At 41.6% G+C, this 17,880-nt stretch overlaps 1 protein-coding gene across 6 annotated transcripts in view; it reads left to right on the plus strand.

Annotated features, from left to right (window-relative positions):
• The window catches only part of PCM1 (pericentriolar material 1), a 186,187-nt gene that overhangs the window by 108,785 nt on the left and 59,522 nt on the right, over nt 1-17,880 (plus strand). For all 6 annotated transcript variants that reach the window (XM_075860140.1, XM_075860145.1, XM_075860142.1 and 3 more), the window contains 4 exons: nt 367-589; nt 5,517-5,662; nt 7,819-8,012; nt 8,130-8,304. In XM_075860140.1, the coding sequence (XP_075716255.1) occupies nt 367-589; nt 5,517-5,662; nt 7,819-8,012; nt 8,130-8,304 (738 nt within the window). The remainder of the gene's footprint in view (nt 1-366; nt 590-5,516; nt 5,663-7,818; nt 8,013-8,129; nt 8,305-17,880) is intronic.

Raw genomic sequence — 17,880 nt, forward strand, 5'->3', positions numbered from 1 at the left:
TGTGAAACCGATTTTTTTTTTTTATTTTTTTTTTGTCATTTTGCCAATGCACCCGGACTACCAAATTTAGGTTAGCAAGAAGTAGGTAACTAATTGAAGGCAGTATGATTGCTGGATTAAATTTGTTGGTAGTCTGTAACCAGGGAGGGAGTCTTCTAGACTTATATAGCTGTAGACACAAACCCGTAGGAGATCTTTAATCAAGAGCAAGTTTGCACATTTTTCCTAATTGTGTTTTTAAAAAAAAATTTTTTGATGATGCATTAAAATCATAAAACAATGGTTGCAAGGGTAAAACCTGCTTCATAAAGACCAGAAATTGCAATATAAGAGTATTGCTTGTTTAATGCAATGCCGTTCTTCCAGATGGAAAAACCAACGTTCATATTCTGTTGATGGCAATTACCGTCCATCTCCAAAGACCAGACAGCAGCAGAATATTAGCATGAGGCGTCAAGAAAACGTTCAATGGGTATCTGAACTTTCCCAGGTGGAAGAGCAAGAACATTGGCAGGAGCAGATAAACCAGCTGAAAAAACAACTGGAGTTCAGCACAAATATTAGCCAGACTTTAATGCGAGACCAACAGGTACTGTAGAATTTTTTGACATTTGTCTCTAACTTCTTTGTTTTGTCTGTTGGTGCCATTTGTGATATCTCATAAAGGCAAAGGCCCTTTTCATTTACAACTCAAGTATGGGTATATTGGAGCGTGGATCTTTGTTTTGCCTCCTTGGAACATAACAGAGTGATCTGTTTACATCTCATTACGAAAGCTGGCCTTACACCTCAAATAAGTAGTCTGAAACAGCCAATTTTGACCATTTTATTTGACCAGCGCTTGTAAAATATACACGATCTATCGTCCGCATTAACCGCTTCCCTCTTTGGCCACTTTTGACCTTCCTGACAGAGCCTCATTTTTCTAATTTGACATGTTTCACTTTATGTCGTAATAACTTCGGAATGCTTTTACCTATCCAAGCGATTCTGAGATTGTTTTCTTGTGACACATTGGATTTAATGTTGCTGGTAAAATTTCCTCGATACATTCTGTATTGTGAAAAACACCAAAATTAAGCGAAAAATTAGCATTTTTCTAAATTTAAATGTATCTGCTTGTAAGATGGGCAGTTATACCACACGAAATTATTGGTAAATAACAACCCCCATATGTCTACTTTATATTGGCATCATTTTTTGAACATGCTTTTATTTTTCTAGGATGTTACAAGGCTTTTATTTCAAAAGGCTATTTTAACAGGGGCCAGTTCAGTTGTGAAATGGCTTTGAGGGCCTTATATATTAAAAACCCCCAATAAGTCACCCCATTTTAAAAACGTCACCCCTCAAAGTATTCAAAACCGCTTTTAGAAATTTTATTAACCCTTTAGACGTTTCACAGCAATTAAAGCAAAGTAGAGGTGAAATTTACAAATGTATTTATTTTCTTCAAAAATTCATTTTTAATTTATTTATTTATTTATTTTTTTGTAACACAAAGTTTTACCAGAGAAATGCAACTCCATATTTATTGCCCAGGTTCTGCACATCTGGAAAATATCCCACATGTGGGCCTAGTTTGGTAATGTACTGAAGCCGAGGTCTCAGAAGCAAAGGAGCACCTAGAGGATTTTTTTAATTAGAATATATTTTAGGCACCATGTCAGGTTTGTAGGGCTCTTGCGGTGCCGAAACAGTGGCAACCCCCCACAAGTGACCCCATCTTGGAAACCACACCCATTGAGGAAATTATCTAGAGGTATAGTGATCATTTTGACCGCACAAAACAGAATTTATCAGTGTGACACTGGCCTGTGCAGAAAGGATTGCTTCACAGCATAACACAACACAGGTTGTTTTTTTACCCCATTATTTCTATAGATATGCCAATACGTGTTGCCCAGCTTGTGCCACCATAACAGGACAGCTCTCTAATTATTATGCTGTGTTTCACGGTTTTAGAAACACCCTACATGTGGCCCTAATCGTTTGCCTGGACATTCGACCGGGCTCAGGAGTGAAAGAGTACCATGCGAAATTGAGGCCTAATTTGGTGATTTACAAATTATTGGTTCACAATTGCAGAGGCTCTGATGTGAAATAATAAAAGAAACCCATGAGAAGTGACCCCATTTTGGAAACTGCATCCCTGAAGGCATTTATTAAGGGGTGTAGTGAGCATCTTCACCCCACAGGTCTTATCCATGAATGATTGCGCTGCGGATGGTGCAAAGTAAAAATGTAAGTTTTTCCCTAGATATGCCGTTTCAGTCGGAAAAAGGTCATGCCCAGTTTGTGCCACTGGAGATACACATCCCAAAAATTGATAAAAGGTTTCTCCCGGGTATGGCGATGCCATATATGTGGAAGTAAACCACTGTTTGGACACGCTGTAGGGTTCAGAGGGGAGGGAGCACCATTTGGCTTTTGGAGCGTGGATTTGCTTGGTAGTAGATTTGTTTGAGTATTGCTGATGTTTCCATTTATAATGTGGGGGTACATGTAAGCTGGGGAGAGTACATCAGGGGCATAGTCAGGTGGTATAATAATGGGGTAAAAAAACTAACTGTGTTGGGTTATGCTGTGAAGCAATCCTTTCTGCACAGGCCAGTGTCACACTGATAAATTCTGTCGTTTCTTATCCCCCATTTGGTCCACACTCCGCACCTTTGCAGTTTGAGGAATATTGCTGGGAAAGTGTTGTCCTGGTACCCTCGCTTCCAGCAATTATGTTTGGGCCCTCCCCTTCCTGGTTCCTTATTTTTAGGGCCTTAATAATTCGCCTCTTGAAACAGGAAGAAATGTTCCCCCAGGCCTGCACAAACAAGCGTATTTTGTATTTCCTGACTTATAGCCTTAACTAATTCTATGAAAAAATAAACTTAGTGGCATGAGGGCTGTTTTTTTGCTGGACGAGCTGTAGTTATTATTGGTAGCATTTTGGGGTAGATGCGACTTTTTGAACACTTTTTATCCTATTTTTTTTGGGAGTCAAGGTGACCAAAAAAACTGCAATTCTGGCATGGTTTTTTAGTTGTTTTTTTTTTTTCATACAGTGTTCTCCACGCGACATAAATTACATGTTAATTTTATTTTACGGGTCAGTACGATTCCGGCGATACCAAATTTATAGCACTTTTTTATGTTTTACAACTTTTTGCACAATAAAATTACTTTTGTAAAAATGTATTTTTTCTGTCGCCATGTTTTGTGAACGATAACTTTATAATTTTTTTCGTCAGTGGAGCTGTATGAGGGCTTGTTTTTGCAAGACGAGCTATATTTTTCATAGGTACTATTTTTGGATACATGTGACTTTTTGATCACTTTTTATTCCAATTTTTGTAGGGTAAAGTGACCAAACAACTGAGATTCTGGCATTGTTTTTACAGGGGGTTTTTTTTTCCTACGCCATACATCGCGTGGAATAAATAACAACATATTTTCATAGTTCAGGCCGTTACGGACACGGCGATACCAAATATGTATGGTTTATTTTTATTTTTTTCAATAGTAAAGGACTTGATCAGGGAAAAATTGCGATTTGTGTTTTATTTTATTACTTGAAGCTTTTATGATATTTTCTCACTTTTTTTTTTTTTTTTTTACACTTTTCTTTAGTCCCACTAGGGGACTTGAAGATCCAGCTGTCAGATTTTTTTTTTTCTAATACTTTGCACTACCTACAGCAAGTCAATTGGGCTTCGGTTCCTGCCGTTACAGGTGGGTGTCAGCTGTAACATACAGCTGACATCCACCGATGATGACACAGGCTCCGCTCCTGAGCTGGCGCCACCTTGCCGGCGGCTACGGAAGCCTTTTAGGCCCAACCTCCGGGCGCGGCCTGATAGGCTTCCGTACTAGGCATACCTGGAGGCTAGTGTTAGGCCTCCAGTTGCCTTTGCAGCCACCGGCACCCCGGCAATTTCATTCCTGGGGTGCCGATGAACTGCAGGCCACTTAAAGAGGATCTGTCACCACATTATAAGTGCCCTATCTCCTATATAAGGAGATCGGCGCTGTAATGTATGTGACAGCAGCGCTTTTTATTTCGAAAAACAAATCTATTTTAAACCACATTATGAGGGATTTTTAGCTTTCTGCTAATGAGTTTCTTAATGCCCAAGTGGGCGTTGTACAGGGGAGTGTATGATGCTGACCAATCGGCATCATACACTTCTCTCCATTCATTTACACTGCACTAGCGATATAGTTATATCGCTATGTGCAGCCACATACACAAACACTAACATTACTGTAGTGTCCTGATAATGAATATACATGACCATCCAGCCTGGACGTGATGTTTATTCAGAATCCTGACACTTCTGAATCTTTTCTGTGAGATTCCAACAAGGCAAGCGTAATCTCGCGAGATTACGATGTAACCTGTCATTTCAAACGAAATTACGAGAAGACACATCAGCTCCAGGCGTCAGAGAGTACAGTTGAATCAGCTGCAGCATCTCCATGTGCAGGTAAGCATAGCAAACTCCCTAGAGACGAGCATATTAACCTTTTGGACGCCTGGAGCCGATGTATCTTCTTTGTCCGACGCCAAGGTTGAAGGACCTGTAGGTGACGTCACGCTGTGTCTGCAGTGAAAGAAGCTGGGTGGGAATGATGAGAAGTGTATGACGCTGATTTGTCAGCCTCATACACTTCTATTCACAACGCCCAGTTGGTAAAAACACAATACACGCCCAGTTGGTAAAACGAGAAAACACGCCCAGTTGTCCATTGAAAAGCTCATTTGCATAAATATATAATTGCTCATAACTTGGACAAAAATGATAGTTTAAAAAAAAGACAAAACACTAAAACTTTGCTGTTATCTACATTGCAGTGCCGATCACATGCAATAGGAGATAGGGGTTTGATAATCTGGTGACAGAGCCTCTTTAACTTTTCATGTATTTTTTTTGTCCCACCAGGGGACCTCTCTTTGCGATCTTCTGATCTAATGCTTTTGTATACTTAGAATATTAAAGCATTATTGCCTGTCAGTGTAAAACTGGCAAGTAATGTATTGGGCCATGCCTCTGGTATGGTCTAATAGGCATTTGCTGAAGGCAGACCTGGGGGCCTTTGTTAGGCGCTCCCTCCCACTGTCGATCACCTTAGATGCCGCAGACTCTTGACAACTGTATCGAAGGAATTAAACAGCTGGAATCTGAAGTTGCGGCCGGAGCCTGGCTGTGTATAACAGCCGTGCGCCTGCCGCTGAACTCGTGGGTACAGTGGCAGTACCCAAGAAATCAGAGTGACTAATATATATGTGGGAACTAGCACCTGCTTGTGACGGATGATGTGTCTTGTATTGCCCAAAGTATGTCATAAAGTTTGTCAGTAAACAGTCGTGTTCTATGTCAAAAGACGTTTAAGTGTATGATCATTCTTCTGACATTTCGGCGTTTGAGTGTTAAGACACCACCAGTTGAATAAAAGGGCTGCATAGTCGAAGTTCACTCTTGGACATCTTTTTGATGAGGTTTCTTGTTTATTTTTTTTAGTCCCTTTCCTACCTCTTGCAAAGCCTGTTCACGAATCCATACAGTGTGATGCCAAGTAGCGTGGGAACTCCTCAAGTCCACCTGATAATGCACCAGTTAAATCAGTGTTATACTCAGCTTAACTGGCAACAAAACAATGTTCTCAGGTATGTGCCTTTTTTTTTATTTTTATTTTTTGAATCATTTGAAAAACTGACGGTTGTGTCTTGTTCTATACTTCATTATGCAGAGATTGTTGCCTTCTATAACATTGCAATAGTTTTCAGAAATAGGGTGTATCATTGCAACTTTATATTGAAATATGTATTTTTTTAAATGTATTTTATTTTTTTTTATTTTTTAAATAAATGCTAATGCTTTGTTTTTCACATTTAACGATGCATTCTAATTACGGTGCAGTTAAGGTCCGAGCACAGGAACTGTGCCCGCACTATCACTTGAGGCCAACGGCTGTATTGTTAGAGGTAACCAAGATTCCATCCGTTTAACCCCTTAGATGCCACGGTTAATAGTGCAGGCACCACCTAGATGGTTTTACAGAGGGCGCAGGCTCCCTCTGTAAGCCCTTCTGCAACACCATGAGTGCCGATCAGTTACTATGTCAGCCGAGAACCTATTGGGCCCTTTTTAAGGTAGGGCCTAATATGCTGCCAGTCTGTCTGGGGCCCTATTCACATCACATTTTTGCCATACATTTAGCATGTATGCCAGGAAAGCCACCGTCATATATAGTAGACATGTTCTTACGTTTTCATTAGCCCGACGGAGGACAAAAGTATCTTGGTCTCTGTCGTGCGGGTTGAAGTTTGAATACCTTTTTTTTTTTTTTTTTTTTTTTTTTTTAAGACTACGCTTTTCCATCCAGTAGTATACAGTTTTCTTAACATTTGTGCCTATGTATGAGATATCCCATTGTATGGCATTTGTTACAGACCTCTGTTAATCAAATAGGCTTTTCCATAGCTTTTCACAATGTATACGTTGAAGGAATACTGTAATAGTCTGAGCAGTGGACTCCTGAGTGGCTCCTGAATCATCAGAAGGGTCATGGGAGGTTATGAAGTTTTTGTTAAATGAATGCCATTATAGTCTATATGTGACAGCTTTCCATTATAAAACATTTTGTAAGGTGGAAAAAAAGGCATGTTTTGTTTTTTTCGTTCTCCTTTTGGATATTTTATATTTCCTAAGCTTTTTTTTTTCTTTAGTACCTCTATGGTAATAACTGGTTGTACTATTAAATATAAATGGTCAACGCCATGGAGAAAAAATAGACGGCAGAATTGCTACAATTTTTGTTTTTCACCACCCCCAAAAAAGCAATAAGTCATATATACCCCCAAAAGGATGCCAATGAAAACTGTAACTCGGCTTACAAAAAATAAGCCCTCATACAGCTCCGTGGACAGTAAAAAAGTAAAGTTCTGGCTCTCAAAATGTAGTGACACACAAAAATAAATTTTAAATAAAATACTTTTTTTTTTTTATTGTGCAAAATTATTAATTGTGTGTGTGTGTGTGTGTGTGTGTGTGTGTGTGTGTATATGTTTGTTTGGTTTTGCTGTAATCTTAACACCCCGCAGGATGAGGAATTGCAGTTTTCCATTATGCCCCCCAAACAATTAATAGAAGTTGTTCAATATATTATATGTACCTTTAACATGTTGGCTTTGAAAAATAAAACGCATTCTGCAACGAACAAGCCCTTATACTGCTATGTTAGCGGAAAAGTAAAGTTATGGCTTTTGAAATGCGGAGATGAAAAAACAAATTAATCGTTGCGTCCTTAAGGCCAAAATGAAGCCCTGTAATTAAAGGGGTTTTCTCGGGTTCTTAAAATATTAAACACTCCTTTCCGCCGGCATTCCAGCGCTGACGCTCCGGTGGCCCTACCGGTGACTGTTTTTATGCAGGCAGCGTGTGGCCGCTGCCGCCAATCAGAGGGCTCCGCAGTCACATGTAGTTGATCACCGCTGAGCCCTCTGATTAGTGGCAGCTGGTCACATGCTGTCTGCATGTAAACAATCACCGGAAGGGCCGTCAACGCTGGATCGCTGGGGTTAAGGATTACTGTTCTTGCCTTTTTAAGGGGTTAAGAACAGTGTTAAATAGACTAGACAGTGTAATTTCTTTTTTAGACCATTATGAATAAAGTCAGATCTTTCTATTTGCTTCATTGCGCCATTTTGTAAATTGTAATTTTTTCATAGTATTCTCATGTGCTGCATTTAAACGTTCGTAAAACTTTTGGGTTGAAAATGGTGATCTTTGTATTTTTCATGGTTTACTTTTATATTTGAAGGCTGAAACAAATGCTGAATGATATGTGTCAACAGCAGGAACACTTACAACAAAGCAGCCAACAAAGACCCGAGAGAGGCAGCAGTGTGCCACCTCCTTCCTCCCCTAATCCATTTAATAATTTCAGTTTCCTCCCTCCTCCCATGAATGTTTTCAACATGCCTCCATTTGGAAATGTTCCTAACATGATGCCAGGTAATTTTTTATAAATGTGGTCTTTTCTGTGAACTGCTATGATGCGTAGCTACTTTCTAATGTATGTTGTGATTTGTTTGAGTATAATTTGCTTTGCGTATATTGATTTTTACATAGGTATGACTTTTAATCCAGTGTTTCAACCTGGAGTTGGGGACTTTAATAAGCATTCTGTCTTTCAACCGGACATATTACTCCAGCCTCATGATCCAAACACTTCAGGGAAAACTGAGTACATGGCTTTTCCCAAGCCTTTCGAAAGTAATTCATCGAATACAGCAGATAAGCCAAGGTACCGTTTTTTATTTCCTGGAACTAGCAGATGTACGTTTTCATTTTATTCAATTTAGCAATAGTTGTTTATGACTGGCAAAATAAATTAGAATACTGACTCTTTGTAACTTGCTCCCTCCCTTCATAGTTTGCTGTAATAGTGGCTTCTTATTGATATATTTCAGACCTATTAAAACTAGTTAGGAGTTTAAAGAGATTATAAGTGCCCTATAGCATACATTATTTGATCGGCGCTGTAATGTAGATAACTGTGTTTTTTATTTTGAAAAACTCATTTTTTAACAAGTTGTGAACAATTTTAGATTAATGCTAATTCGCTTCTTAATTAACTTTTGACCAAGTGGGCGTTGTCAAGAGCAGTGTATGACGCTGACCAACCAGCGTCATACACTTCTCTCCATTCATGTCCATTTGTATTCACAGCATGATCTCGTGTGATCACGCTGTGACGTAAGTCCCACAGAAACTTTACCGAAGTGTCGGGAGTGTGAATAGACATCGCATCCTGGCTGGAGGTGATGTCTATTCACTCTCAAGACACTTCAGTAAAGTTAATGTGGGTGTATGTGACAGCACAGCGAGATCCCGCTGTGTGTATGACGCTGATTTGGTCAGCGCCATACACTCCTCTTTACAACGCCCACTTGGTCAAAAGTTAAAATAAACGCCAAGTTGGGCATTAAACGAATTAGCATAAATCTAAAATTGTTCATAACTTGCTCAAAAATTTATTGTTTTTTCAAATAAAAAACACTTATCTACATTACAGCCAGAGATAGGGCACTTATAATCTGGGGATAGAGCCTCTTTAAATAGTGTACAGTACAATAAAGCTGTGTTCACATTTCCATCAAAAACACCATTCGGCGCATCTGTCTGCCGAATTGACTAATACCACAACAGTACCCCGGCAGGACCCCATTGTAACTCAGTGGGGTACGTCAGGCGTCTGTTGTATGTGGCTTCCATTATGAGCATTAGCCACAACACAACTGTGAACAGAGCCTTACTTTTTAATGCATCACAATTTATTATTATTTTGCAGGTTAGATCTTCATACAATGTTGTATGCCTTTGCAAATTATTTGGTATTATTTTAATAGTTTAATTAGTTATTTTGTACTCTTAAATTATGGAACACTACTATTTATATTGTGTTATCTCACGTTGAAAGCAGCATTCGGAATTCTTCTTGCCTATTAGCTTTTAGGCTGTAAGACTTTACATGCTCACTTATTCCTCTGCTGGTTCAATGTCACATTAGATCATTCTGTATTTTGGATAGTGTAATATTTACTAGGTATTGTTCATAGTCTAGTGAAGGAAATTTTTTTTTTTCCATGTTCTATTCCAAGATTATGGGAGCTCAAACAGTTTAGCAGCAGTTGAATCATTGGTGGCGAAGTATGTTTGTTTTGTAGTCTGTTTAAGGCCTCGTGCACACTTCCATCACCGTTTTCACGGCCGTTTTTCACCTATCCACGTATTCGTGATTGGATCTGTGCTTCCCGTGTGTACTCTGTGTACGCTTCTGTGTTTGTTTCCGAGAGGAAACTATTCCCATTCACACTATGTATACGATATTGTGAGCGCCGCACATGGTATGCACTGGAAAGAGACTACCGCTGGACAGTGAGTACCATGCGCGGCGCTCACAATATAGATTATTAATGTTTCATTAGAAAAACCTGCAATAAAAAAAAAGTTACTACTTACCCAGAACTCCCTGCTTGCCTGCTTCTTCCTTAAGTCCGGCCTCCTGAGATGACGTTTCAGACCATGTGACCGCTGCAGCCAATCACTGGCTGCAGTGGTCACATGGACTGCCGCGTCATCCAGGGAGGTCGGACTGGTTGTTAGAAGAGGGACGTGTCACCAAGACAACGGCCGGGGTACTTATTTTTCTTTCTATCGCTGTGTTCCAGCACTGATCAGCAGCCTCTTTTCTCTATCAGTGCTGATGGAGAGAAGGGGCTGCCGATTAGTGCAGTGCAATATCGGTCTCTGTGTTTACCTCTGCCCGCCCGGCCATTGCTAGTCAACGGCTCCGTCACACACGGACGGCACACGGATGCCTTCCGTGTGCCTTCAGTTTTTTTGATGGACCCATTGACTTGTATGGGCCTCGCGGTCACGGAATCTCGGACAAAAGTAGGACATGCTCTACTTTTGTCGGAGCGAAACAACGGGGCCATCAACAAAACTGAAGTGCGCATGGCCCCATTGAAATGAATGGGTAAAGGTGCTAGCCGTAAAAAAACGGCTAGCACCCTGAAGGAAAAACAGGAAGTGGGCATGAGGCCTAAATGTGGCTGTAGACTGTTTACTTCTAATTATCCAAACAGTCCAGTGATCAGTTCTTAACCCCTTCCCCCTGCTGGCATTCTGGGCCCTAATGTCCAAGCCATTTTTTAGATTTTTCCATTGTCACATTCGAAGAGCTGTAACTTTTTTATTTTTGCGTCGGCATAGCTGTATAAGGTCTTGTTTTTTGCGGGACGACTTGCAGTTTTTATTGGTACCATTTGAGAGTAGATGCGACTTTTTGATCACTTTCTATCACATTTTTTTTAAGTCAGGATTAACAGAAAACAGCAATTTTTCCATTGTTTTTTATTTTATTTTTTACGGCGTTCACAGTGCGGGTTAAATAATGTAACAGCTTTATAGTCGGGGTCGTTACGGACGCGGCGATACCAAATATGTGTAACTTTTTTGCTTTATTGTAGTTTTTTTTAATAGTAAAGCATTTTGTAAGGGGAAAAGCTGGGTTTTTCATTTTTTTTTTTTCACTTTTTTTTTTTATTAACTTTATTAAACTTTTTTTACTTTTTTACTAGTCCCACCGGTGGACTTCACTATCCTCCGATCGCTATTATAATACACTGCAATACTTTTGTATTGCAGTGTATTACTGCCTGTCCGTTTAAAACGGACAGGCATCTGCTAGGTCATGCCTGCGGCATGATCTAGCAGGCATTCGCTGCAGGCAGACCTGGGGGTCTTTATTAGACCCCCGGCTGCCATGGAAGACACAGACACTCGGCGATTTTATCGCCGGGTGTCAGTGAGATGAGAGGGAGCTCCCTCCCTCTCTCCAAAACCATTCAGATGCGGTGCTCGCTATTGTGCACCGCATCTGAGGGGTTAAACAGGTGAGATCGATACTAATATCGATCTCACCCAGCAGAGCAGGGACGCCCCCAGCCCTCAGCTGCTTCTGGCAGCTGAGAGCAGGGAGATTTCACGGCTCCCTGCTCTGTTTACTTTATTCTACAGCAGCGACGTAGTTTGGCGGCGCTCTAGAATAAAGCCCACTAATGACCGCCGTAAAAAGACGTATCGGCGGTCATTAAGGGGTTAAAGGGGTTGTCCGAGATACCAACATTTTTTCAAAAACTCTGTCATACATTACCCCTTATGCAGACAACCTAAATAAAGCATTATTTTTTTTTAAAATTCTACTTAAGAGGCTCTGTCACCAGATTTTGCAACCCCTATCTGCTATTGCAGCAGATAGGCGCTGCAATGTAGATTACAGTAACGTTTTTATTTTTAAAAAACGAGCATTTTTGGCCAAGTTATGACCATTTTCGTATTTATGCAAATGAGGCTTGCAAAAGTACAACTGGGCGTGTTGAAAAGTAAAAGTACAACTGGGCGTGTATTATGTGCATACATCGGGGCGTGTTTACTACTTTTACTAGCTGGGCGTTGTGTATAGAAGTATCATCCACTTCTCTTCACAACGCCCAGCTTCTGGCAGTGCAGACACAGCCGTGTTCTCCAGAGATCACGCTGTGACGTCACTCACAGGTCCTGCATCGTGTCGGCACCAGAGGCTACAGATGATTCTGCAGCAGCATCGGCGTTTGCAGGTAAGTCGATGTAGCTACTTACCTGCAAATGCTGATGCTGCTGCAGAATCAACTGTAGCCTCTGGTGCCGACACGATGCAGGACCTGTGAGTGACGTCACAGTGCTGCACTGCCAGAAGCTGGGCGTTGTGAAGAGAAGTGGATGACACTTCTATACACAACGCCCAGCTAGTAAAAGTAGTAAACACGCCCCGATGTACGCACATAATACACGCCCAGTTGTACTTTTACTTTTCAACACGCCCAGTTGTACTTTTGCAAGCCTCATTTGCATAAATACGAAAATGGTCATAACTTGGCCAAAAATGCTCGTTTTTTAAAAATAAAAACGTTACTGTAATCTACATTGCAGCGCATATCTGCTGCAATAGGAGATAGGGGTTGCAAAATCTGGTGACAGAGCCTCTTTAGCACATCTCTTCTTTGAATTTAGCAGTTTGTTTACATGCAGTTCAGCTCTGGTTTGTTGATCTTTCCTTGTTATGAAACTTTCTTCCCGTGCACGCTCATTGCAGGCTGCAATGAGCGTGCACGTACCTTCCAAGAGTTCACGTGAGCTGTCCTTGCTCCTCCCGCTGACCTCCTTCACTGGACTTGTCTCCTTGATGACATTCTTGAAGGATGGTGACCGTTCTCCCCCCATTATGTTTTTCACATTTATGTTTTCTTTCTCTTTTCAGGTCTATAAACCTCTTCGTGTCTACCCTAACCCTCATCTTCACCCTAACCCTCGTCCACCCTCTTCTATCTCATGTCTCTCTCCACTAAGGCTATGTTCACACAGAGTTTTTTTGCAAGAGGAATATCTGCCTTAAATTCCGTCTTGAAGTTTGCGGCAGATTTACCTCTCCCTGCACGTTGATTTTTGCGTCGTTTTTCCCGGCGTTTTTTGTGCGCTGTTTGAGTATTTGTTTGCCGCTTTGTTCGGGGCGTTTTTCGCTTCGTTTATCTTGGCGTTTTTTGCTTGTTTGTTTGCGTCTTTTTTTGCGATGTTTTTTGCTGTGTTTTCCATTGCGTTTATCGTAGCCTTTTTCACGTCGTTTATCATTTCTTTTTTTGCGTCGTTGTTTGCGCCTATTTTTGCTGCGTTTTTCGTTGCGTCTTTCGTGGCGTTTTCCCAGTTGATTTTTGCTGCGTTCTTTGCCTCTGTTTGCGGCGTTTCTCGCGTCTTTTTCCGCTATGTTTTTCGCAGCTTTTTTCCGTGGCGTTTATCGTAGCCTTTTTTGCGTCGTTTTTCGTGTCTTTTTTTTGCGGTTTTTTTTCTGCGTTTTTCATTGCGTCTTTCGTGTCGTTTTCCCTGTCGTTTTTCGTGGCGTTCTTTGCCTCTTTGTTCGCGGCTTTATTTGTGATGTTTTTCGCGGCATTTATCGTAGCCTTTTCGGCGTTTTTTTTTTTTTGCGTCGGTTTTTTGCGGCATTGTTTGTGGCTTTTTTTGCTGCGTTTTTTGCGTCTCTTTCCGTGGCGTTTTTCGCCCGCGGCAATTGAGCGCCGCAGGCATAAAACAACGCGAAATACGCTTTCTCTGCCTCCCATTGAAGTCAATGGGAGGTCAGAGGCGTAAACGCCCGAAGATGGAGCATGTTGCTTCTTTTTCCCGCAAGGCAGTTTTAATGCTCGATTTTAATGCTTGTTACAACAAATTGCAGCATAAATCACGCACCAAACACGCTTGTTTGGTGCATGGTTTTCACGCATGCATCTACTTGAGTGTAGGTGCATGATAACGCACCAATAGAGGACATGCAGTATGTTTCACGCAGCGGACTCTCGCTGCGTGAAAACGGCCCCATTGAAATAAATGGGTCGCGTGTGCTGTGCGTGGTTTCGACGTGGTGTGAATGGGGCCTTATGCGCGATTTACACTAGCGTGAATCAAGTCTGTGTGCTGTGCTTTGAAAAAACGCACAACACACGCAACCCATTTATTTCAATGGGGCCGTTGACACATGTGTGACTTTTCACGCAGCGAGAGTCCGCTGCGTGAAACATACTGCATGTCCTCTATTGGTGCGTTATCCTGCACCTACACTCACATTGAAGTCAATGCATGCTTGAAAACCACAAACAGCACACACGTGTTTGGTGCGTGATTTACACAGCAATTTGTTGTAAAAAAGAAGGTAAAAATGGGCTGGCTTTGTGAGTGCGTGAATAACACATGACAATGGAAAAGCACACTGATGCATAAGGGCGGATTTAAACGAGCGTGTGCGTTTTGCGCACACAAATACGGTGGCGTTTTGCGTGCGCAAAATGCACTTGACAGCTCCGTGTCATGTTCATACGGATGCGCGGCTGCGGTTTTCGCGCAGCCGCCATCATTATGACACTCTGGATGTTTGTAGCATGTGGTGCTTTTCTGTTTACATTCATTATTTTACTGCTGTTGCGCGAATCACGCTCGTCCCACGGAAGTGCTTCCATGGTATGCGCCTGATTTTCATGCACCTATTGACTTCAATGGGTGCGTGATGCTCGAAAAACGCAGAAATATAGAATATGTCGCGAGTTTACGCAGCGGACTCACGCTGCGTAAAACTCACGGACAGTCTTCACTGCCCCATAGACTTGCATAGGTCTGTGCGACCCGCGTGAATACCACGTGGGTTGCACGGACGTATAGCACGTTCGTGTTAATCCGCCCTAACGCAAACACACGGATGGGATTGACGCGAGTTTTTCACGCGCCGACAATACACACGCTAGTGTGCATGAAGCCTTACTAATGGACGCTGTTAGACAGTGGCCATTAATAATGAACTAGTAATACATTTTTAAATAAATGAGAAGGACATAGAAAAAATATTGTAATAAAATAACACACACAACACTGGTTAACGATTTTATTAAAAATAAAAAAGGTGTCATTGAAGTAGTCCTTGAACTTGATGTAGTACCGAGGACCCAACCTGTAAAAAACACATAACTACGAAAAAAAAAAAAAGAGGGATGCTTAGATACACTGCTCATGTGTGATACTGTTAGACCATGTATCTAAGCCTACCACAAGGTAGCCTTAGTAACATTACCCAAGCAGACAGTGTCACACATGGGCCATGTATCTAAGAATACCACATGTTAGGCTTAGATACAGGGCCCCAAAACACTAATCTTAGGGTATGTTCACACGGCAGCGTCCGTAACGGCCGAAATTACGGGCTGTTTTCAGGAGAAAACAGCCCTGTCGTTTCAGCCGTAACGGCATGTGCAGGCGCTTGAACGCCGCGTCCATTACGGACGTAACTAGCTGGTTTTCCATGTAGTCCATGGAAAACGGCTCCATTTACGTCTGAAGAAGTGACATGACACTTCTTTGGCGCGGGCGTTTATTTACGCGCTGTCTTTTGACAGCGACGCGTAAATATACGCCTCGTGTGAACAGACAAACATCAGCCCATTGCTTTCAATGGGCAGATGTTTGCCAACGATTTCAAGCCGTAATTTCGGACGTAATTCGGGGGTTAATACGCCCGAATTACGTCCGTAAATAGGCCGTGTGAACATACCCTTATACAGGAATAAAAAGAATGTCATCTGGGGTCCTGTATCTAAGCCTACATTGTGTTAGGCTTAGATACAGGCTCCATGTGTGACACTGTTTGTTAGACCCTGTATCTAAGCCGAACAATGTAGACTTAGATACAGGACCCCAGAAGATCTTATCTAGTTCAGGACGGGGCACCGTTTAGCCATTTTTAGCACGTGTTAGTTAAATGGCTATAACTTTTTTATTTGTTGCGCTAACGACGTTATTTTTGCGGCGTTTTTTCCGTAGACAATGCAGGTTTATTTTTTTATCGTTTATATACACACCTTTTTTGCCATTTTAGAATTTTCATTCATAAAGTTTGAAAATAATACTAAAAAATAAGCTTTTTTACGTTTCAGCTATTTTTTTGGGTAATAACATAGTTTTACCCTAAAATAGACCGTTTATTTTTGATCGTCATTGTCTACCGTAAATTTCTATATATTACATGTCTATATTAGGGTAATTGGGTCAGCGCTAGCGTTACAACAATGATTGACGGGGAACGGTATTTTTTTGGGGTGGGTATTTTATGTGTATTTATTATTTTTATTTTTTTTTGTACTTTACTATTTTTTTATTATTATTGTCTGTCCCTCAAAGGTCAAAAAAGACCTTTGGGGAACTTTATATATTTTTTTTCTTTCTTTTACACCATCTTTTCCACTGTAACTGGAGCTGGAGCTGCACAGCAGCCCCAGTTACAGGGGAAATCAGCCCTCTCATAGTGACGATTGTCACTAATAGGGCTGTGCTGGGTCTAGTAAGACCCAGCAGCAGTCTGCCACTAACGGTACCCGGTGATCATGTGACCAGTCACATGATCACCGGGAGGAATAGAGACCGCGCCGCTGCTGCTGTCTCTATTCCTATACACAGCGTTCATTGAACGCTGTGTAAAAAGACATCGGAGAAGACAGAAGCAGCGAAAGCTGCTTCTATCTTCTCCTCCGGGTCCCCGGCAGTCACTGAGAGCCGGAGACCCGACATTCCCGCAGGTGCCGTCCCTCTTCACTTTTTTCACTGTGAACACGCATAGGCGCGCTCACAGTGAAAAAAAGCTGCATAGGCTGGGCGGGCACCCGCAGAAACGACACGTCTCCAGTGACGTGTCGTGTCCCATCCGAGGTCTCGCTGGGGCGAGACCATGTGATCGGGACACGACACGACAGTGGAGGAAGAAAACGTGACGTCAGAAGACAGGTGATCGGAAGAAAAGAGCTGCCAGAACGGAGAACAGAAGCAAGATTGCACAGGTAAGTATATTAGGGAATATTTAATGTGTGTATTGTGTGTTTAACTTTTAAATAAAAATGTATCTCGGACAACCCCTTTAACAATTGAATTGTGATCCACTGTGTTGATTGTAACTTATAATAAACTTTGCCAATAAGCGTCCTCTTAAACGGCCCAGTGTGGACCATGTAAACGAGCGCCGATCAACGAGACAGCTGGCTTGGTGAGTGGGATTTTGAAGCCTGTCTGTTGATGGATCAAGTTTGTTCCCTTCGGATCTCTGCCCATTATACAAGAGCTGTTGGTGCCTTCTGGGCATTCAGGCATCAAGCTTCAGTTGCTCTGCATGGCTGCTACCTGGGCTTTGGTGCACACCTTCATTACATTTTTCCAGATTCATTTATTGGTCTCCTCTGATGCTAGTGGGGATCGCGAGGTGCTGCAGGCAGTTGTGTGTTTGGTAGGACCCATAGTTGTACTTTTTCCCTTTCAATTGTCTTCCCACCCTCTGTGACTGCTTTGAGACATCCCATGGTGCTGTCTCCGCAATGATATTAACAAGAAAATAGAATATAATATAAGTTTTGTCGCCTAAAATCTTTTTCTTGTTGAAATTTTTTTTTTTTTTTTTGGTTCGCTCCCGCAGCGGGACCTGTTGTTCTAACTGTTTGGTTGCTATTTCTCCTGGGACCGTGGACATTTTTTGTTTGTTTTTTGTCTTCTCCTACGGCTTCTGTACAAACTGATTTAGCCAGTGTCTGTGGGAAACCAAGAGTCAGCCTCCTAGTGGCAACGGCCTATACCCATTGTGCTGTGTTCCCCAAGGAATTCAACTAGATCAAGATTTTACAGTGTGTTCAAACATCCTATTATTCTGCTCTATATTCTGCATCTCTACATTTTATTAAGTTTGTCGTTTACTCTACAGTTT

This window comes from Rhinoderma darwinii, chromosome 1 (assembly GCF_050947455.1).
Source record: "Rhinoderma darwinii isolate aRhiDar2 chromosome 1, aRhiDar2.hap1, whole genome shotgun sequence".
Lineage (NCBI taxonomy): Eukaryota > Metazoa > Chordata > Amphibia > Anura > Rhinodermatidae > Rhinoderma > Rhinoderma darwinii.